Source organism: Apteryx rowi, unplaced genomic scaffold (assembly GCF_003343035.1).
Source record: "Apteryx rowi isolate R43461 unplaced genomic scaffold, aptRow1 scaffold_484, whole genome shotgun sequence".
Taxonomy (NCBI): domain Eukaryota; kingdom Metazoa; phylum Chordata; class Aves; order Apterygiformes; family Apterygidae; genus Apteryx; species Apteryx rowi.
In genome coordinates this window covers 502,132-524,547 of record NW_020450743.1, presented here as the reverse complement: position 1 = coordinate 524,547, position 22,416 = coordinate 502,132, and the positions used below count along the sequence as shown (strand labels likewise).

The 22,416-nt window shown below is 41.1% G+C and overlaps 2 protein-coding genes and 1 long non-coding RNA gene across 3 annotated transcripts in view; 1 reads left to right on the top strand and 2 right to left on the bottom strand.

Annotated features, from left to right (window-relative positions):
• The window catches only part of ALDOB (aldolase, fructose-bisphosphate B), an 11,304-nt gene extending 9,785 nt beyond the window's left edge, over positions 1 to 1,519 (bottom strand). Inside the window, exon 1 of the mRNA XM_026078725.1 lies at positions 1,300 to 1,519. The gene's annotated coding sequence lies outside the window, so the exon portion shown is untranslated. The remainder of the gene's footprint in view (positions 1 to 1,299) is intronic.
• The window catches only part of LOC112972345, a 15,808-nt gene extending 11,860 nt beyond the window's left edge, over positions 1 to 3,948 (top strand). Inside the window, exon 4 of the long non-coding RNA XR_003255644.1 lies at positions 3,891 to 3,948. This is a non-coding gene — a long non-coding RNA (uncharacterized LOC112972345). The remainder of the gene's footprint in view (positions 1 to 3,890) is intronic.
• TMEM246 (transmembrane protein 246) lies at positions 1,876 to 22,416 on the bottom strand. Its single transcript, XM_026078724.1, has 2 exons — positions 20,995 to 22,416; positions 1,876 to 12,454 (listed from the first exon to the last, which is right to left on the bottom strand). The coding sequence occupies exon 2, from the start codon at positions 12,325 to 12,327 to the stop codon at positions 11,140 to 11,142; it is 1,188 nt and encodes a 395-aa protein (XP_025934509.1). The 5' UTR covers positions 12,328 to 12,454; positions 20,995 to 22,416; the 3' UTR covers positions 1,876 to 11,139.

Sequence of the window (22,416 nt, the reverse complement as noted above, 5' to 3'; positions counted from 1 at the left end):
AAGCAGCATATGTGTTCCATTGACATGGTAATTCTTGTGAAAGCTCTTAAAAAGCAGATTTCACCATAATCTAGTTTCATCATGATAAGTCCTTGGAGGCAAATATGAACTTTGGCATTTCTAATAGTAAATTGCCTGGTAGGTTTTTCCTCTCCCTTGTGAGGGACAGAGAACATGTTTTTTCCATCCTTGTTCTCTGTCTAGGGACCTTTCTTCACCGTTGTATCTCAAGTGGATGAAAATATGTGAGACTTGCTGTTCCCTCTCCTGATTCTCACATTGACTTCAAAGCTATACTCATAGCTCTGAGCAAATATACACCCTCTCCAGTAAGTATGAAAGGAAACTATATTCTCTGGACCTGATCTCTGCAGTTGGTGTAAAGCACTGCTGTGCACTCATGATGGTAGAGATAGCTAGAGGTGGCAAGAAATTGGTTTCTTGTAAGTAAGTGTAGTCGTTAGTGTGAAGGTTCCTTCTCTTTCAGGGCTGTGCTCTTCTTCTCAGAGAAGGTAGAAAATGATGTCAGATTTGCTTGAGAGTTCAAGTCTTTGAAATGACAGCAGGGGAACCTTGGGGTGGTAGTGAGGAGGGTTTCGGGTGGAGTGAATAGCTTTGAGTGCCAAGTATAAGGGATCATTGATAACATGATGAAGAATCATAGACTCGATAAGGAATTGTGTTTATTAACAGGCAATTCCCTGAGGCTAGCTGTTCACACCTTGGAAGGGTAGAGCCTAATGTTAGCACCAAAACCAGTATTTCCAAACTCCTCTTTCTTCCTTCTTAGTTTTTGCCATTGCAGACTACCTTGCTTCCCTCTGCCAAAGAATCTGATCAACACAATTGCATTAATACTTCAGAAGAAACTACATAGTCAAAAGACATAGTAACACTTTTGTCAGCACAGGCATTTGTGAGGACCGGTTGCATTCTCCAGTCATTCTCTCTTCTTGCAAAACATAAATTTATGTTCTCTGCACACATAAATAGATACATACAAAATGAAGCAGTAGAAAGCAATGCAGGTATGTTGTTGCACTAATATCCTCAGACTATGCACTTACTCTAGGAGTTCTGAGTTACTAAACTAAGTTAGAAAGACAGTGTAAACAGTGAATGAATCACACTGGAAGATCACTGCAGAATGGCTGAGTGTTTATTTCCTGTAACCTGTTCCTGGAAAAAGATGGAAACAAAAACAACCCCCCAAGCCTGTGCAGTTTAGATCAACACATTGTCTCAGCTGCTGATACACATACCACCTTTACAGTTTAGGAATGAAATGATTATACTTACTTGTTTGTAGACAGTGCCTCTGCTGCTACAAGCTTCTGGTGAGGTGGTTGCAGGCGAAGAGACCTAGTCTTTCTAATCACTAACTTTTATAAAATTCTTGTCTTTTTTTTTTCTTTTTTTACTCCTTTATTCTCCCTCCTCTCTTGGCTGGTTGGGGAGATGGTATTGCTAAAGATCATTGATTGGCTGTTGGAAAACAACCATGCATAGCTAATTGGATCTATTCTCTCTCCCTGTTCCTTTCCCTCCCCTTCCCCATCCCCCACATATACATGTAGGACAGTTTATGATTAGGTGAAACTGAAAAGTTTTTCAAATTATTTCTGTGATTTGACAATATTCCTCCTCTTTTGAAAACCTAGTGAAAACAATTACAAGAGCAATCATGCAAATTGTTCACACAGAACTTGGATGTAACTTTCAGTTTAGGGTTAGATCTTCAGGAAGCTTACATTTAGGAAACTCCACAGTGTGCAGAGCAGCTAACCAGGAAAGAAGACTAGAAAACAAAACACAGAAACAAAGGGGMAGATCCTTATTTGGCATGAGTTACTATCATTTCAGTGTCTTCCTAGCTATTACACTGATTTTATTCCCTTGAAAATTTAACCCAGAAACATGTTTTCCMTTTCTAGTTCATATTTGGAAAGGCAAAAGCTAATGTTATAGTACTAGGGTTAATGAAGCAGCAAATCCAGATTTCCTTTAGTGCAGTGTGGCACATATGGCAATGATGGTTATCAGAAGAAATATGCTCACATGGAGATGCACAAGTTCAAGCCAAACTCTCCACTGAAATCCTGTTGAAACACCCTCTGCTTGAGTTACAAAGACATGCAAGCTTCTCAGTTGCTTAATAGAATTTTTCTGTGGAAAAAATGCCAATGCTCTATAAATGGTATATCCACATTTAGTTTATATCAAATCACACTGCAGCAATGCACCAAATCCAGGTAGATAGGGTTGATTTTTCTCTTATTTCTTTCCTATTCCAGGTTACTGGAGAGAAGTATAGTATAGGGACTATGTTAGGCAAGCATCACACTCTCAGCAACAGCACACTCTATGACCTTGGACGTTAGCATGTCTTTACCCAAAAGGCCCAGTGTTTGCTTGGACAATGACGTATTTTCTCCATTTTTTTGGCTCACGTAGTGACACCTTTAGTCTTTACATGAATACAATGAGAAAAGTGATTTCGCCTCTCACTGAGCAGCTATAACTTCATTAGGGCACTTCCTCCCTAAGCCTATCTGTTCTGGAGGTGCATGGCAAGACCAGTGAGTGTAGGAAATCTAACAGTTAATACAATGCCAGCACTAGAACTCTGTGACAATCAGTAAAGCTCTAAGAAACCTGTGGATTCAGTCTAATTGAATCTAATGGAAGGCCTTGTGCATTTTTTGTTTTGTTCTCTTCAGGTTTCTCCTTTCTGATCCATCCTCTTTTGCTGAAGAATGCTGTGGTACATAACACTGATAGAAAGCCTTCACTGTGTTATGGTGTTTGCTTTATATACCATGTCTCTCACCCTAGCAGAAAGATGAACTCAATATCCTATTAAAGTTCCTCCACAAAGGCTTCTGATATGGATTAAAAATATTTTTAATAATATATCTTATCTAAGACCCTTTTGGGGCTATGAAGGTGTCATACTGATGGCATCCTTCAGTGCCACAAAGAAAATCTTTTTTGTCATTCCTGCTTTGATCAAAAGATGTCACGGGTAAGAAAGTACTTGAGATGTTTTTTTCCTAGTGTCATCTGTGATGAGGTGTGACTGTGCCTATTAGAAAGAGAAAAGCTGGGGGCAGACTTCCTGAAAAAACAGCTTCTGATATTTAAAAAAAAAAAAACAGCTTTCTGATGTTTTGAAAATGCTTTCGATAATCCTGTAGCCCACCCTATGTTCTTACATTTTGAAAGCTGTTTTTCTTTTTTTTTTTTTAACCTGGGTATATGGCTAGTGTGTGCCTTTCCATTCCTTCTGAGCTAAAATCCAGCACTTCTAGACTTAGAGGTTCCAGCAGATGTTCTGAGAAGTAAGGAGATGAAAAGTGAATAAACATGATGGCTGATTATTTCATTTAATTTGGGAATAGGAGCCTTTTCTGGCAAGAATGTGAAAAGAGCAATCACTCTAGATAACATCACTGTAAGATTTAGTACTATTAATATTTAGAACCCCGATTCAGACAGTGCTGTTTAGAAATCAGTAGTGGTCCACACGCTGGAGTGATACTAAAAAGACACTGTAAAAAAGCTGATGCATTCATGATTAGAACTATATATGGGGATACTTAACACCTTTGAAATTTAGGTTAAGAAGATATGATATATTCTTACAAGGTAAGGGGAATAAGCTTGCATGGTAAGGGGATTGCAGTGTACTTGCATTCCACCCAGCAATTAACCTACTGCATAGCAAACATCAAATTATTACCTGCACTAATTGTTCTACAGCAAAATCTGTGTATTGGCCAGACTCTAGATCTGTTTCATTGAATTACTGTTTGAACTCATAGCATTGCCGAGTCCCTCAGCTTTCCAGTGCCAAACTAATTTTGAGCTGTTTTCTTTTTTCATTAAAGCCTTTCTCAGAGTAACATGATGCGGCCATAGGACTAAAGGTAGCAAGATGGCTGTCTGCAGGTGTGAACACCCTTGGTAGAGGTGGCTACATGCAGACATTATTTTGAAAAAGGTTGAATTTGTAGCTGTGGACAGCATGACTTCAATACAGGAAGCACAATGCAGGAAGGTTGGGAGATATTTGGTGGATATGGATTGTGAAGAATACTGAAGCCATGATGGAAGGTAGAATCAGAGGAATAAGGATGCAGGTATGGATGCAGATTTGGGGGCTTCAAGAGAGCAGGAGGTGGGAGGGGCAAAGAGAGGCAGAGAGTTAAGAGGGTACAGACAATAGCAATGTGACAAAGTAGCTAGGCTAGTGGAGTGAAACAGATGCCCTTTTCTAGCAGTGACTGATGGTTGGCTTCCACAAGGATGGTTGCGTTCCCAGCTTGTTAGTGGTATGTGGGGTTTGGCTTCTCCTGCAAGGTGACTGGAGAAGCTTCCTGGTTTTGTAGGGCTGACCATGTAGAAAGGTTTTCCTTTGAGAGTTCTGTTCCTGAGAAAGCACCAGCTGTCCTGGGGTTCATCATCTCTTTCTGCCTCTGGCATGGAGAGGGGGAAGTACCACAGAGATCTCAGACTGAGGGTAAGGGCAGGGAGAATGGGAAGGGAGGGCAACTGAGCTAAAAACCAAGTACTTTCAGTTATTAGTATAGGTGACAACAGTTTTACTGACAGATTGACACTACTGTGGTGATTGCTAATCTGTTTTTGTAGTGAAAAGTCTTTTAAAACAGGAAGGATTCTTAACTATTTTTGGATGTGTGAGAAACATACATATATAAGGATTCTAAATACRGTGATTGAATTTTCATGGATGGATTATTATAGCTTTTTTATCTGTTAATGAAGTAACTGATATAAACACTCTTGCATATAAAAATCTTTAAAGATCACTCAAATCTCTGCTTGAATAATCACTGGAAAACCTGATGCATAGCAAGAGAATTTGAATGTTCATTGCTATTTTACCTTTTATAGCCTAAGAACAGGAAGAGAAAATGGTGGTCAGCTGTAAAAGAGATGGGTAAAGTTAAATGTCTAGCTTTTTCTCTCTCACAAATGTGGTAAGTGATGTCTGTGTTTGAACGGCCTGGAGGTTTCTGCCTTATTGTATGTGAATGTTGATTTTTCCATCTGAAATTACCACACAGAAGTTGACAGAAGTATTCAGTATATTAAAAAGTTTAAAGACCACCAAAAACTAACTTTATGGGTGACTTGGATTATTATTTAGGCCTTAATTTGTGGTTTGTTGAGTTTGACAAAACACAGTATATCATTTTACAAGTACTGGATTTTCATAGCATAATATAATTTAATAGCTGTCCTTGTTATATCGAGCCTTACTGGCAAAGGATCTGCCAGTTTTGCATTAAAGTTTTGAGTGAAAACTGTTGCCAGATGAAGTACTTCAAAATAAATGGAAAGCCTCATTTAAAGACATCAGGTAAAAATTTAGAATTGCTTAAGGTTCTTTAGGTTGGAGATTTTGTTTTTGTGTATGTTTCTAGAAATATTCTGATACTGATTTTGGCCTTTATATGCTCATATTAATTAGTATTTTAAATGAAAATGATAAGTAAATGTGAGGAGAGAAGAAAGACAAACTGTGGCAGACCTGAGAGAGGAGGCGAAGGAGAAGAAAGAAACAGTTGAGTAATTTCAGAGATTATATGGTTGGTCACCAGATGAAAAATGAAAAATAAAATAAGGTTAAAGCTTGCCACTGCAGTTCAGTAAATGAGGTGGTATTAATCTTATCAACACTTTGTGGTCAGGCCTGTAAAAGGGTTTGAAACTGAATGGAAAAAACACTGATAGTTGGGAGAATGTTTGAGCATAATGTGCATCCACATGAAAAACACCTGCCTCTCTGAGCCCCAAGAGAGTGCTCCCTGCRTGATGGGGTTAAAGTGTAATCAGAGCAGACTTGAACTGAGTGAAGTCTGCCTTCTTTTCACCTCTCCATGCCATGCTGGATGTTTCTTGTTTTCTGTACTCTGCAGTCTTGCTTAACTATCCCAAAGTCCTGCTTGTTCATCCCTATCTAATCAGAGATATTGTTTATTTAAGTGGCTTGTTTTCCCTACTCACCTATACTCTTTACCCCCAATCCAGAGAGCCTGGCCTTTAACCCCATTAAGGGAAATCATCTGTGTTTCTGGCTCCACAGTATTCAGCAGTGCCTGCAAACACTTACATTGGGGAGAAGGTGGAGGGTGTTGGGTGGTACTGACTCGTGTCTGCAAGAGCACCAAGAGGATTGCAGCACAGGCAGGATCTGCTTGCTCTTCTCTTGTTCTGACTTAAAACTGGGCTGCAACACACACTGTGAAGACTTGAAATGAAATAGGGGCAGGCACATATTTTTACTGTTATCATAATCTTTGTAATAATTTCAGTAGCAGTGATAGCAAATCAGGATGCAACTTTAAGTCATGCTGTCAGTGGCAACATCTCTGAACTGTGCAAAATAGCTGTCTTATTCCGCTCATGTAGTACAGGACATGAAGATAAATGCAGTCATAGCACTGATTTCTGTGCCCTTTTGTTGACATTTAATTTTTGAAAAGCAAACGAGCGAGGGACTGGCTGCTAGAATGGGAAACACTTACCTTTTTATTACCAGTTTATCCAAATGGTGCATAGTCCCAGAAAAACACATTCTTACATGCTAATCTTGGTATACAATTTTTAACATATAAAATACAACAGATGTGGACCCATTTGCTGAAAAGATTTTTGTGGATGAGGTTTCTGCAATGATGGAGGAAAATTGCATGCCATGGCAGAAGTTCAAAGAGAAGGTAGGCACAGAAGAATGGTTAGCTGGCCAGAGACTTATTAATACAGAACCACTTAAAAATCACCAAAGGTTACAGAACTGGGTATGTGTCATTCATAGCTTGCTATGCAGAACAGTCTTGGAAATGGACCTCTCTGCCTATAGGTGTAGGAATAAACTAGAGAATTCTCTCAAAGCATGATCTGTCAGGACAGAAGATAGTTTGTGGAAATCAAGGTATTCAAGCAACAGAGACACATGGAAAAGTGAAGAAACACGGAACACCTACCAAGAAACATGGAATTCCTACTGGTACATGCATTTTTGGCAAATATATGTTATACTGAAGATTATTAAGAACTGTGTGTTGGACCCTGGCATCTGCCCATTTTGGAAAAGACATCTGTAAAGTTGGTATGGAGGTTTACAAAAAGAAAGTCTAACTTCTGGAGACAAACTGCTAATGCCTTAGTTGCTACAGCTGTATTCCACAGAAAATTCCCCTTCTTAAACAGTGGGAAATGTATCCTTACCCCATGTAAAATTATACTAAAGTTAAATTCCAGCAGTTAGAGCTTGAATTTATCTCAGGCCTCCATTAAAGTACCTGGATACTTGATGGAGACAGCCCTGAGCAACCTGATCTACCTAGACCTGCTCTGTGTGGATGTTTGGACAAGAGACCTCCAGAGGTCCTTTTTAATCTGAGTTATTCTAGGATTCTAAGAACGATGATATTGTCCATGCAGATGCATGAAGCCATCAAACACAGAAATATTTTTCTTCACTCAAATACATTAATGAAAGTGATGGATCTGCCAGTAAGGAAAACTAACAGTAGCACATAGAATGAAGAAACAGTAGTGTTATAATAGAAAGCTTGCTTGTTTTGTAGGGAGTGTGCTTGTAAGTTTCTTAGAAAGAAATTCTAGACTTTAAACAGAACCGTGCTGAGTCCCGTCATATTGCTGCTGAAATAGCCAGTTCGGCCATTCACAACTCTTCACAACTGATAGGAAGTCTTTTTCTTTCTCTCTTCAGATGCAGTGCCTTCTCACTAAGACACTGATACCTACTGTAGTTTTAAAATCCTCTTGGGCTTCTAATCAGATACAGAATTGCCAATTTATGCTTTGTGTTCTACCAGGAATCAAAATTATGTTGGACATACCTTGGAAACAAAGGCAGTTTTTGTTTAATATGAGTACTTCCCCTCAATTGTTTTGGACAGTAATGCCCTGAGTCCTGCTGCCTGACCCGTGAAAAAGAATCCTTTTGTGCAAACTGTAGTTGTTATATTGAGAAATAGTCTCAGAGTCCTTGGGAATGAACCGACACTTGAGAAAATACATGTTGTTTCTTTAAAAAATTTGTCAGTCAGATTTGTTTTAATACAGATAAAACAATCTCTTAGGACCATGTTTGAAAGAGTTAATGCTAGCCCTTGATCTTCTGTAGCCTGAGGCTACTCAGCTCTGCCTCCCTGACACAACAGAAAGGTAAGACTTGTTTGTCTGAAACTACATTTTTAGCCTAAACTGTGGAACAAAATACTACCCTCCCTTTTTTGGTTCAATGGACAAAGTACACTTCTCCAACTTGTAATTTCTAATAAAACACATAGCACAGAGACAGAAACAGAAATAAACATGGTTTTCAAAGTCCAGATGCAGAAGAAGGAAAGAATCATGTACTATGTTACTCCTGATGCTGAATGCTTGCCTGAGATGTCACAATGGTAGGCATTGAATAAGTACTTGAAAACTCAGAAGTAGCTTGCGGCAGCTTCAGTAGAAAGGGCCAGCTCTGTTGTAAAGATGAATTGGGCATTTAGGGTAATAATGCCAGAAGGACCTAAAGAATTTATTAACCTGATGCTAGCAAGCAGGACAACTATTGCTTGCACAAAGTAATTCTTTTTTGATGGGTTTATCAGAAACTTTCACTAGCAGGTCAAAGTTTTAGCCTCTCCAAGTATTATTTGGAAATGATTCTCCCAGCTACCCTTTCTTGGCTCTTACACCCTGAAAATCGTCTTCCAGTTTAGAATGGATGCCTGAAGTTCATGTTCTTAATTTTCAGATATAAAACCTGATCCATGCTTAGCGAAATTATTGAGGAATCTCTGTTTGATCTGTGTGATAACAAATCAGGTATTACTGTGCAAAAAGAAAAATAACATGGAGACATGGATAAATCATTTCCCACATCAAAACATTTATTAACTGTATATTGTCGTTTGGTTGCTTTTTGTCTAAGGTTTCTTTTTTATTTCTTTCTTATAAAGTGAGTAGTTTATCGCACATTTCTGTGAGTTTTTCTTTGCAAAAATGAGAATAAATAGACTCATGAAAACAACAGGGTGTTGTTCTGTATTTATACAGTACAAAGATTGAAAAAAAAAACAAACAATGAAGACATGAAAACACACCACACTGAAACATTCAGCAATTAAAGAAGGATAAACAAACAAGTTGTATTTCCTCACATGCACAGGCACTTAGTGGAATAAATATACAATGACATCCAAATCCTGCCATCTTACCATGTTACAGTACAGACTGAGAATAGGTTTGCCCACCTGCCGCTGGTGTTTCTGTGTTACCATTCTGTGGTATCTTTGCGGTTTTCAACAGCTAAGAATAAATGTATTTCCTGTGTTTTGCCCTTTGAAGAACATAGAATCCGCAAGCAAGTCAGCCTTCTCACATCTAATTTCCAAAGATGCTATCAAAGTATCCTAGCTGAGCTAGTGAGAGGGTGAAGTTCACTTGCCTAAGCATGCACTACTCCATGCTCTAAACCCATTTCTAATTGGCTAACTTGCATTATGCAAGTGCATTGCATATTTGTACAGGCTGGATACCCATCACGGGCAGACAGCTAGAGGTTTGCAAATACTCTTTGGTTTCATCCCTCAGGAGTTCTGTGTCTTTCCCATCTCTGACTGGACTTATTAGTTTAAGGCTTAAATCACCTGGGAGAGAATGGAGGATAGAAAATAGAGCTCTTTCCTCATGAAAAACAGAGAAACAAATGCCCAACCAAAACTCAATGAAAATATTTTACTTGGTTCATTCTGAAGCTAGAGAAATGGTTTCAAATAGAGTTCAACCAATCTCCATCTATAAGTGAATTTGATTCAAAGCCCACTAAAGTCAAGGTGGGCTTTTCATTAGACATAAACATTTTGGTGGCAGTTTTGATTCTGTTAGAGGTGTCTATGAGCATACTCTCCAGGTGTTTTTGTATTTAGCTGTGCATACAGCTGTGCTACAAAGTACCTATCCCAAATGCCTAACAACCAGAACACACTACGTTAATGGATCCATATAGGAGTGGTCCTTCATATGTTGTGTTATTGTTGCTTGTTTTTATGAACACCTGGTTTTGTTTCTCGTGGCCATTGTGTTTGCTGCTAGGAACAGCAAATGAACCACTAGCCAGAGCTGTGAATCACAGCTCCAGAATGAAAGAAGGATCCTGCACGATGGCAGCACCCTGATGAAATCTTTCCTTTGCTTCTGTGCTGATAGGAAATCAAAGTCAAATTAGCAACTGGTAAGGCCTGTTTTAAGAATCTGGATCCACTAAGAGTAATGGTGATACCAACATGGTAGTTAACCTATGTTGTTTAGGATATCTAGAAATGTATCAATGAAAACATGCATTTGAGGCCTGGCTGTGTAACATTAAAGGCTGTTAATCTGTTTTATCATTCCTATCTTCAGAGGTGACCTTTACTGAAGCGGCAGAGGCTTTGTTTTTTAAGAGCCTCTATTCCAAGAAAGAGGAGTGGGAAATGTGGAGATACAGCTAGGATCTGTAGGGGTAGGCAGTAACAAATAGATCGGTAAAATTTGGAGAATGTACGTGAAATTTGATGGAGAGTTCTCATTACACACATGCTGCTTTTGAAAGGTCTGCTCAAAAATGTACCTTTGAAATGGAGAGAGGTCAGAGATCAGACCTTGTCAAGGACAGGAAAATAAGGGCTTTTCCTCCTCACTGGCTTAAATTTGAAGCATTCACTTTGTCCAGCATTTCTGTTGCCCTAAGGTGAGGATTTCCTTAACTACTGTTAAGGAAAGTAGGCAGTGCATCTCTTTATATATTTGTAGGACCTTTTCTATTAGAATGATTAAGGAGAGTAGATAATCCAAACCTTTAGCTGAAAGCCTTCACTTCCCTCCCACAATGTGTGTGGTGATTAGTTCAAGGTATTTATTACGTAGGGCCTGAATGTACGCACGTTTATTTTTTAACAAACCTTTTTCTTTTCTTTTTTTTTTAAGAGATTTCACTTGGAGGCATAGCACACTCTGTGTGAGTGGCACAGCATCTGAATTTGTACACTGTCTCTCTGCCCAGTGGCAAAGTTCTCCTGGCTTTGTGTCTAGAAGGGCATGAACAGATCACAACAGTTTGGGGTTGTCATTTAACCGAAGGCTGGAATACAAGCCTACATGCCGGACCAGATTGGGTTCTACCACATAGGCATTCTCCCCCTTAGTTCGTAGCAGCGAGTAGAGGGCAATATCCTTAGCAAAACCCTGGCGGCAGCGCAGCCCCTTCAGGTAACTTAAGGCACGGCGGGCAGAAGGAGCAGAAAACAGCATGGCAGGCGTGCAGCATTCAGTGACGGGCACAATATTATAGAGTGCGGGAGCCAGCCGACGCAGCTCCAGCATGTAGTGGCGTCCCACCAGCTCTGACAAAGCCATACTGTACAAAGCAAAGAACAAGACAATGGGCCAGCTAAGTCTTGGGCGGCCAGTTGCCCAGGAGTAGACACAGTTCAGCATTGGCCCTAGAAACATTCCCAAACCTAGCCACTCCAGAATTCTCATGGGCTCGGGGTTGAAATAGCGTTGAAGCCTCTCAGGGTGGTAAAGCTTGAAGTAGAGCGCATCTCTGAGGTATGGCTTGGAAAACCGGGCCAGCAAGAGGTGCTGCAAGACAGGGAATATCTCCTCCTCTGGCACAGCGTCATCTTCCACTACCAGAATGTATTCTGGGTTGTAGACCAACAGTGACTGCTCAAGGCAGAAGACATAGTCCTGCTTCTCCTTCTCAAACTGGTTCATTCTAGGGTCAGGGTTCTCCTCGTTTTTGTCACGACTGACCATAGGAAAGAAACTGCTAAGCAGCCTGACGTCCTGGTGGCTATTGGGGTCTGGCTCCACATTACAGAGGAGGATGCGGTGGCTTTGGCAGTGTGTGCCACATTGCTGGAGGAGGCGGTGGAAACGGGAGGCTACTTGCAGGACATAGTGGAAATCACTCCGCCTCTGCACAGTAATAATGGTGACCAGCAGCAAGGGCCGGAAGGCCTCACTGCCAGACGCCTCAGAAGTGTTTAGTATCTGCAGCTCCTCAAAGTAACGGAGGGCAGCCTGGCCCTCCTGTCGGTTCTGTTCCAGGAACTCCTGGCTCATGGGGTTCAAGTGCCAGCGCTGCAAGAAGAAATAGGAGTGGAGGAGCCGGTGGCAAATCAAAGGAGCCAGCACACCGAATGTCACCACAGTCAGTGTGAGGAGATGGATGAAAGGGCTGGACCAACGGCACAACCTCCCATAGAGCTGCCAGCCTTGGTGTAACATGGCTACTGGTGAAGGAAGGCACTCCTGCTCTATTCATGCCCTCATTCTTTCACTTCTTCTGCATCTGCTCTGGATGGCAAGATATCACTGGGACAGTGGGTGCCAAACCTGCACAGTCTGACCAAGCCTAGAGGGGAAGAGAAAGATGGTTAATGAAATAGGAATTGGCAGAGCGGGAAGACCATGATTTGAGATCATGAAAAGCTGAGGGCTAGTCACTGAGTAAGCCAAAGGAAAAGGTCCCTGATGATCCCCTTGCTCTGGGGACATCACAGAATTGTCATGGGACGTTGTTTACTGGAGTAAGTATTTCCTGCAGAGTGCCCATGAGGCTTTTTCAGCACATAGAGCTCTGATCTGAACTAGCTGAGACAGGACCTTGCTGTGTTTGTTACTGTGCTCACAACTTGTAATAAACAGACAACATGGGTGCAGGAGGTGTGGRTAAGATAATCCTTTTCTGTTAAAGGAAGAGAACTTAGACATTACTATTTGGTCACAGTCATACAGTAAGACTTGGGTCATAGCCAAGAACCAAAGCCAGCTCCCCCTGTCTTAGCTAGCATATACTTGGGAGGCAAATTTTTGCCTTTGTGGAGTGACACGTTTCCCTTCTGTCACTCACACACTTCCAAAAGCATACACGTGTTTATATTTTGCTTCCCAGAGCATGAAGCAAGTTAACAAAGGTACCAATTTACTTCACAAAGGGCACATGTATGGTAGGTGCAATGTGTATCTCTCAGATATCTCCTCCTCTCTAGACCCTGTGAAATACACAGTAGCAGGATGAACAAGTTGTTATTGAGTCATTTACTCGTATTTGTAATTAAAAAGCTTATGCTTTTAATTTGAAACTGAAATATTAATACTGCTCATTTATTATATATACATACACTTTAAGTAAGCACCCACCTTCCCAAAAATAAAGATTTGCCAAATTTGGCTTTTCTGTCCTATTTCTCTGGGACTGACACTAACTCACACTTAACAGCCTGGCTATCAGTAGCTTTTCACAAAATTAGGACAATTAGGCTGTTCATGTGACCTCCCTAGTGCCATTAATTTTCCTTTTAATCTGCTTTTTGACTGTCCTTTATACTTTCCATCCCTTCTCCTCATAATAGCTCTCCAATGTCCTCCAGCTGAATGACTCTCTGTGCCCCTTTCAGTGGACAGTTTCTTCTATTTTTAACCTTCTGCCCTCAACAAGTTCTAGACATCAAATAGCGCTCTCTGACCAGAATGTTGCCTCTTTTCCTTTTCTACAGTTCTCTCCAAAGCATTCTGAACAATAATATATGGCTGGAAGGAGATTAGGCTGGTGGCATTTCCCTTCTGTCTCAGATGAAAGYGCCATGTAGAAGAAACGATTCAGAGGACACTGAGCTGGGTCTAAATCTGGGACCTCTTCAAAATTGCCTTCATTACTGTAGTCACAGAATTGTTAGATTTACCATTAGGGGAACTGCCTATTTCCATATGGCAATCTGACAATCTTATATGAAAAGCCTTTTACTAGAATTAATGAAAAATAAGGAGAGTTACTCCAAATCTTTGTTAGAGACCAGGCCCTTTCATGTTGTGAGATCTCAAATGCTCCTCGGATAGACTGTAACATCAGTGTTGTGCTATCCCGTGATTCATGAAAGCACAAGACTCGCAAGATCTGTTGTGTAGTTAAGTAGTAATAACATGAAATTTGCACATTGATGCATGAGAATCTGCATTGTCTTTGCAAATAGTTCTTTCGTTGCTAATAATATTGTTTCACTGACACTGTATTGTATTGCATTGCATCAGCGCACTTTGTAAAGGCGCTGATGGCTGCTTTTCAGCCACCAGACCCAAGCTATCATGATTCAGGATATGAAAACCTGAAATATATCAAAGAGCAAGACCTTGCATGTAAGTGCACTTATTCAAAATCCAGGGCTTTCCCTTTTCTCATCTTCTGCTAACGAAGCACAAGCCCTAAAGGAACACACAAATGCAAAGTAATATTCTGCAAATCCATRCTTGCACTGGCATGCCTCTGAGCCTCCCTTTGATGTGAGCTGCACTGTTGGCATGTTGACAGTTTGCAGAATCAGGCTCCAGACTTGAAGATGAGGACCACAGTGGGAAAATTTAAGGAGATGAAGAAGAGCTAGAAGATAGTTTATTTCTCAGGTAATAATTACTTTCTACCTGCCAGCTATGCTGGAGATCTGAGGTAGATGAAGTATGGGCCTGCAGTGAGCTCTGTAGCTTTCAGGATACACATTCAACCATTAGAAATACCTCTCTAAGCAAGAGCCCTTGTACTGTCTCATACTGAAAAGGGAGAGGGGAGAAACAGATGTTGTATCTGAACCAGGAACATCAGACTGGCTGCTAGCTGAGGGTCTGGGCTACAGCCTCACATGATGAATCCTAGTGAGACTTGCCTAAGGTCTTGCTCTTCTGCAGTCCTTGTTATACAAGGGACAGGCACAACAGCACAATGAAAACGTGCTATCCAGATCCCTGCATGTGGACTCCCTTKGCATCTGATGCCTCGGAGTCAATTCTCCCCTGGTTCTGCCCGTTTGGAAAGCTGTGTTGGGTCTCCCCCTACCGGCGTCCTACTTCATGGCACAAGGGTGAGCAGCTRGGCACAACCCTTTCAGGAGGTTGCAAGTTGATAGCAAGGAAACAGCTAACTCGGAAGAGGTGTGCATGACTGGAAGCCAGCCGTCCATGTCACAGTGTCATATTTGCCAGTGTTTCTGACTTACTTTGGCTTTAGCTCATCAGTAACAAAATTCAAAATCCAGCAGGTACTTGTTCTGATCTTGCAACTCAGAACAGCTTAAGCAAAGCAACCATCAGACTGGTGCTTTTGCCAGGCTGAGAGCAGCCACATTGGTTGCCATATTCTTCATCAGTTTCCCACAGAGGAAAAGGCTGTTGTCATTGGGTAGCAGAATAACCACAGAGGCTAACAATTTTCGGAAGCGTATGAAAGTGTAACAAATACTCTAGCTTATGCCAAAACAAGCTCCARGATGTAGAAAAGAGGAGAAGTAGAGACTCTGATTTCCTCCCAACTTTTTGGCTGTAATTCTAGCAACTTGAGAGTTCCAAATGTAGATCAAACTTTTTTGCTGTTTACAGAGATGAAGCTTTATCCCATATGCAGAACTTGAATCCAGAGTTCAGACTGTTTTCTACACATCAGGATGATTCTGATTTTACTCATGTTTTCAGAAGCTGTCAGTACTGTCATTTTCATTTTTTCTCACTTTTTAGAGGTTCTGTTTGTTCCCCTTTGAATATTTAAGGAACATTTGTGACTGAAAAATAAGGTTGAGGAAAAAAGATAAGAATCAAAATTGGATTTTATAGTGGGTTAAAAAAACTGCATAAATCATGAATAGTAACTACTTTGCAACCGTGTATATACTTGCAGTAGAGGTTATTTTATACATGTTCCATGTAGAATTGTGTGAGCAATTGCTTAAACTTTTTTGGAAGCTGTAGATACATAAACTTATGTATGCAGCTTGTTTCTGTATTTAGACTCTCAGTCATGTGATTTGGCATCCTTTTAGGAATAGTGGGTTTTCATCCAAAGCTACATACCCGTCTTCATTAGCTTCCTAATTACTGAGCTGAACTGTGCTGTTTAGGAAACAGTGACCTCTGTATACACTGAGGGAGGGTAGAAAAAAGTGTAACTTCCTCTTTAGGATGCAAAACACTCTCTCCTGTGCTAGTGCTTTAAAGGAGAAGCTGCTTTTTTTGTCTGCTCAAAACTCCTCTCCACAGAGGGATTCCTGAGGGCAGGTGTTCCTGGAACAGAGCCTCCTACGTATTTCAAAGCTGTGAAATGCAAGGAGGCTCCTGGACAGATACTATGTATTGGGAGAGGTCCTCTCCCTCTTCTACTGCCTCCTCTGTGATATAAGCCAATAATTATTCCATTATGATTACAATATTAAGTGATCCCTCTYTGGCTAACTGAACTTCTCTTCAGTGTTAATGGGAGAAGCCAATCCTTTCCTAACATTAAAAAACAAACAAACAAACAAACAAAAAACCAGCTGGTTGAAATCACGTGGTCAGATCCCCATGGAGTCATAACTGTGGGAACAAGAGTTAGGCTCTCAGAAAGTGCCATAGCTAGCCCAACTGTTAGTGTTTGTAGCTATGAGTCCCTAGCTCAGCCATAATGATAGTAGTAATGATGTTCACACTGAGTGGTAGTTTTGACTTGTGTGTTGATCCTGCAGTGGCATCCCAAGTGGAAACCCATGTGTAAAACACTTCTAGCCCCCAACCTAGTGCTATACAGACAGGCTGCAACCCCAGGGCCAAGTTTCTCTTATGATTAACTTCCTTGGGCAGAAACAGGACCTTTGTCTTGAGGGGTGATATTGTTAGTGCACCACTTAAATTTCACTGAAATACAAAGGAAGTTTAAAAGCAAATAGTCCTGCTTGAATCAGAGGAAACTGCTTACCGAGCTGCTTGACAAAGTCTTAAATAGCCCTATAAATCTCTTTCCGTTTCATATATACATGCTGTCAGTTCACTGCTCTGTACAGATGCCCTCATCTTCTGAAAAATGAGGTCCCTACCATGAGCTGATCCATATTACTGGACCAGATGGCCAGCTTCTCTCATCTGGCATATGGCAATTCCTGTCCTGTTTTCCGAGAGCTTTGAGTAGGTCAGGTGTCAGATAATGTTTCTGCAATGAACAGGCTCTCATTGAAAACAGCATTGTCCAGTAGAAGCCAAGCATGCACAGATCTGACCATTACATTTAGATGCCAGACTGGGAGTTGGGCTCTCTAGGAAACACATACCATCCTGGCAAGAGCTCTGCTCCTAAAAGCATTCAGCAGAATATTAAATGATGACAGCTCAGCAGTTGTTTTTAGAGTGTGTTTTACTAAGAGGTACCAAATATATCTCCTATATCAACTTCAAGCGATGCTCACAGCAGTTGTCATGTTGTGTAGAGAAACCCAGATAATGCCAGTGCCAACAATTGGCCAGGATGGATAATGGCCAGTGATGAACATAGTCAAATTTACAGTGAAGCAGCCATTTTCTATGGAAGTTATTAAAGGCCCTGTTTTGCCTTTGTTTCCTGTCACACAGTGAATGTCAAATCAGCCAACTGTGTGATTTAGACTTTCATTTAAAATGTTCCCTGGTATGGCAAGGACCAGCGTTGCTGGTGATGCACTTGATCACTCAGATGTTGTTGCTTATGGTCTCTTTTTGAACTAAAGGCATAACACTGCTATAGTCTAACAGTTAGATTAGTAATAACTTGAGATATGAGGGAGGTGGAGAGGGCCTGGAGTAGGTCATTTGCAGGATTTACTTGGCTGTGAGAGGTAGAAATCAATGGCATGTGCAGACTATTTCAATTCACCATTCCACAGAGCCTGTCAAGGAAGATATATTCCTTTCCCTGTCCAAGGAGCTGTAATTTAAGCACTATCAGAAAAATGGTAATACGCAGATACATAGGCAGTGTTTTTTAACCCTGTCCAGTTACCAAACCCCAGAAACTGCAGATTTGCATCTTGAAAGTAAACTTACTGATAGGCTGACTCACTTTTCTCATTTGACTGTAATGGGCCTCTTACAAGTTGTTCATAAATCCCTAGGAATCCAGGGACCACAGTTTGGAAGCTACTGAACTAAGAGGTGAAGTACACCGATGTGACAACTGGAAGATAGTTTCTCCATTTGCCCTGAATTAAGAGAATAAAGCTATGCCGCCAGTGAAACAGACTATGAACTGAAATATAAATTAGTTACAGTTATTTCCTCAACTTCTCACTTGCTTCTCAGGTAGATTAACTTTCTGCTGCCATATCCAGGTGAATGGAGTTCATTGCTGACATCTAGCTGCCTCCCTGTTATGCACAGACATCATGGGAAAGCAGTGTTTTTCCCTATTGCTGTCAAGCAGTGATGTCAGTCAGTACTAAGATCAAGGAGGAGCAGAAGAACTCTGGAGAAGAGTCCTGCAAAATAACAGGTTCACACAGAGATTTAGGGGAAGGAGTTCTGGGAGGACTTGTCTTTTGGAAGATGGCACCAAAGGTTTATATAGCTTTAAAATAAATTATGCAATCTGCATCTGTCTAAATTTACATTTCCTTCTGTGCCAGAGGAAACAAAAGTGACATGCTGTTATAGAGCTGGATAACAATCTCTATTAAAAGCACTGCACATTTTCACAGAGATCTGCTTGGAGTCCTCCAAATCTGAAAAGGGAGTTTTGGTTTGAGCCTGCTCCTGCTTTGTTATAAAACTTGCATCTGTATTTGTTAAAAAAGAAAGTCCATTTTAGACAAAGTGGCTGGCACCAACTAGTACCTTTTGCTGTCTGCTCTTGGTATCTCAGAGTTAAATGTGTTTTGACTCATTAGAGGTGTTCATTAGAGGATAATTTGTATTTTAACTCCTTGTGTAACAGTCTTTTGCTAAAATAAGGCCAAGGCCTTATGCAAGATCCTGTACATAAGCGTAACAAGACTATTTCTGCCCAATGGATCTTCAGCCTAAGAATATAAAAAGTAGGAGCAAATCTGTTTTTCCCAGATGTGCAACAAATCAGAGTGGTTTTGTTTGTCATGAACAACTGGCATTTTGCAGTTTAGTCATACTGGTAATCCACACAGGTAAATTACCTAGGATAGTTATTGAAAAAGCCACTGAATGTGGTATTCTGAAGTAACAGCAATTATTTGCAAATTAAAATAATAGGAACAGATCAGGAAAAAGAAATCTTAACCCCGGAAAAGTCTGTCCAGAAGGAGCTATTCCAGAACAGCCATGAATGAGCTATCCCATTACAGCTATTCCAGAATAGCTTCTTCTGCCATAGCTTTTCTATTCAATTTCTATATGCAGACATGCCCATGGGGCTTGCTAAGAAACCAGTCATTTCACAATCTCTGAAAGAGAAGCATGTAGATTAGATTAGTTGTCTGAGCAGTTGGGATTTGGGCAGGGCTAGGGGTGTGGATGTATGAAATGGGGGAGAGCAAAAGAAAAGGAAATGGATGTGGTGGTTGCTGCTCAACTCTGAAAATGTTGCAGCTTTGTTGTTGTTATTTATGACTGCAAAGTATAAGAAAAAAAAGTAATACGGAAATGTAATATTATTGTTGTGAGCAAAGGCATTTGCTGATAAAGCTGCAAGTTTCCAGTTGGAATAGGTCACTGTAATAATAAAATATAAAACTGTAGCAAGTGCCAACCAGAATATTCTGAGTCTAGCCAGTGTGCAAAGGCAAAAACATTTAGTCATACTGATAAGCAGCATTTTTCTTTTTAGAGGCACACTGTCTGCAAACATTAAACTACTACAGCCTTTTTCTCTGTACTCACTTGAGTCTGAAGGATTCAGTCTTCCCCCTTCTCCCCCCATGTTTAAATAGACAACTTATCCTGGGTAGAAAGGCAGGGTAAATGGAATGTCCTGATTCTGAGGTGTACTGGTGATTTGTTTGAGCCCCAAGGGAAGAAAATGAGATAAATACAGTAGCTGAAAAATAGTAGGTTATATAATTCATACTGCTACGTAGCCCTTGTTGGCCAGACAAGAAAGCAGATTTCACATGTGCAAGGTATTTTTCTGTGGTTTCTTGTGCTAGAAAATGCTTGCTGAACTGGCATGTCCTTATGACAGCCCGTTGGTTGTACATAAAATTGTTTTTTCAGTGACCACATGAGAAAAAGAAAGCCTCTGAACTTGTAGTTCCCTATTGGTATTTTTCATGTTTTGCTGGACCATCAGCTCAGCTGCAAATTTGTTCCACAACCTATGATTTTAAATGTCACTGACTTCAGCCCTTAGATTTCTTAGGTGCTTCTCTTTCCTTTTGGGAGAGCTGCCAGGTAGCACAAGGTGACCCTTAAAGCACTGGGATTAATAGCAGTTACCTTAGTGATGATGGTCGAAGAGGAGGGGGCGTCAGATAAGCAAAGGTGACTTCCCCCTCCTCTTTCTCCCCTTGCAAGACAGCAGAGGCACAAATAGCATTCCAGTGTGCACAGTCCTGAACCTCCTTGCCCAGATTTTCAAACATAGAAATTCTGGCTATGCTGATTTTGGCCAAGGTTTAAGGGYTCATTGGGACAACACCAAGCACAGGGAGGAAGCTGGCTATTTTTTTGTTGTTTCCTTAAGACTATTTTTTTTTCCCCCCTAAGGGAAGGACTGTTTCTCTAGGCCCAGTCGGTCCCTGGCCACCGCCTCTTCTGCTTGTCACCATGTACAATCACATCCTCAGAGCAAACATGAAACATTTCACTCGTTCCCACGGGGCTTTCTGCTTTCTCCCATCTCAAGTGCCTCAGTTACTGGAGCTAATCGCAGCTGTTTCCCAGACAGCATGCCCTTCTCCATTGCTTATACAGTCACTAACTTTGTGCCTCCCCTCACCCAGCTCTCCAAAGGCTCGAAGCAGCTCGCAGAACAGAAATACCTCCCGCTCCGCCCATGGAGTGCCTTTGCCTGGGGGGGTCCCCAAAGCCCCGCCAGGTGAGCACGATCCCCAGTCTTCTGAGTCCCCGCTGGAAAGCCAAGAATCAGACCCGCTAGGACAGCCCAAGCCATAAAGAAAAGGCAGCAACGTGGGATAGAAAATGCAGCGTGAAGAAAATTACCCTTTTCTGTTCAGCAGCCTCGCCTTGCGAGTCAGAAGACATCCTGGAGCCTGCAGGAGCCCCTGGCTCTCTGTAAATCCGGCATGTCTCTTGCTTTCTTTTTCCCTGCTCTCCGGCGGCACGGGCTATACACCATCCAGGCTCCCTGCTTCTATCAGAGGGAATCCATGCAGCTCTGTTTTCTGTTTTATCTTGCCACTCTGCTTGTTGCTCACTTCTCTCCTGCAAATTTTTCTCCTCCCTCTCAGGCAGCGAGGGTGGGATTAAAGGCATCTAAGCCTGGACATGTGACTACACCAACAGGGAGATGCTTAGAAAGGGGACAGACAAACTGACAAGAGTGAAAAAGCCGAAATCGAAAGAGGAAGAAGGTGTATGGAAGACAGTTAAGAAACAAAAAGCAAATTGTCTGAAACACGGAAGGACTTTCCAGGGTGGAGATTCCCAGCGCAGCTGGAGTCCCTGATTTCTGCTCTCGTCCCTGAATGCTCTCCATTAGGAGTAGTGAAATGTTAACCCGACTAGTGCTGGAGAGCTTTGTGGTCCTCTGCGACTGCATAAACCTGACCAAAGCCCTACCCTAGCTAGGAGTTAAAAGGAACCCCGGGCATGTCTCAGCTATATTTATTCATTTCTCTGACCACGCCTTTATGACACTGCCCTGTCTTGCTTGTTCTGTCACCGCTCTGATCTTTCTGATTTCTCCAGGTGATTTCTGTTCTGAACTACTTGTCTCACGCCGTACACCATGCTGGCCCTTTGCCAGCTGTCAAAGTCATGATGCCTTTATGGATAGAAAGATCACTCCCACATACTCAAGTTGGAAGTTAGTGCTTCAGAATCATCAGGAGAATGTTTTACCTGTACATAAACTATGATACATAGAAATAATACTGCTACCATTGATAGTATATTCATCAAAGTAAGTGGGGAGGCTCATCAGCTACACCAAATTTATATCAGGCTGTTGAGAATCCAAAAATCACATCAAAATGATCAAAGAGTCCTTCTGACCCATTCATTTCCTCCTCCCATTTTTCTCTGTGTTTTATTTACCTGTTTTTCTTCTCCATATATATTTTTAACTCTGTTACCATATTTCTTAATTCTACAAATTATTTCTAGCTACAGTTTATCTGAAAGATGACACAGACTATGGAAATCCTTATTTTTGTGCCTGCAGCTCCAGAAAAAGTGAGTGCATTTATTTAGGCTAAATTATTTTCAGGCTCTAACTTCTCTTCAGTAAAAAGATTTGAAATAAAACAATAAGAAAAAAAAAGAGGGAAAAATCCCTTACACTGTCTATTTCAGTGTTCTGTCAAACACAGCCGGAATTTTGCTAGAGCCCAGTCCTGCAATCAGAAGCTTCTAGCATGATGCGTGTTCTTTCTTTTTTTTTTTTTAATTTTAATGTCTCAG

What these genes read in the sequence shown, in the direction of transcription:
- TMEM246 (XM_026078724.1), bottom strand. Translation starts at nt 12,327, where the DNA reads ATGTTACACCAAGGCTGGCAGCTCTATGGGAGGTTGTGCCGTTGGTCC.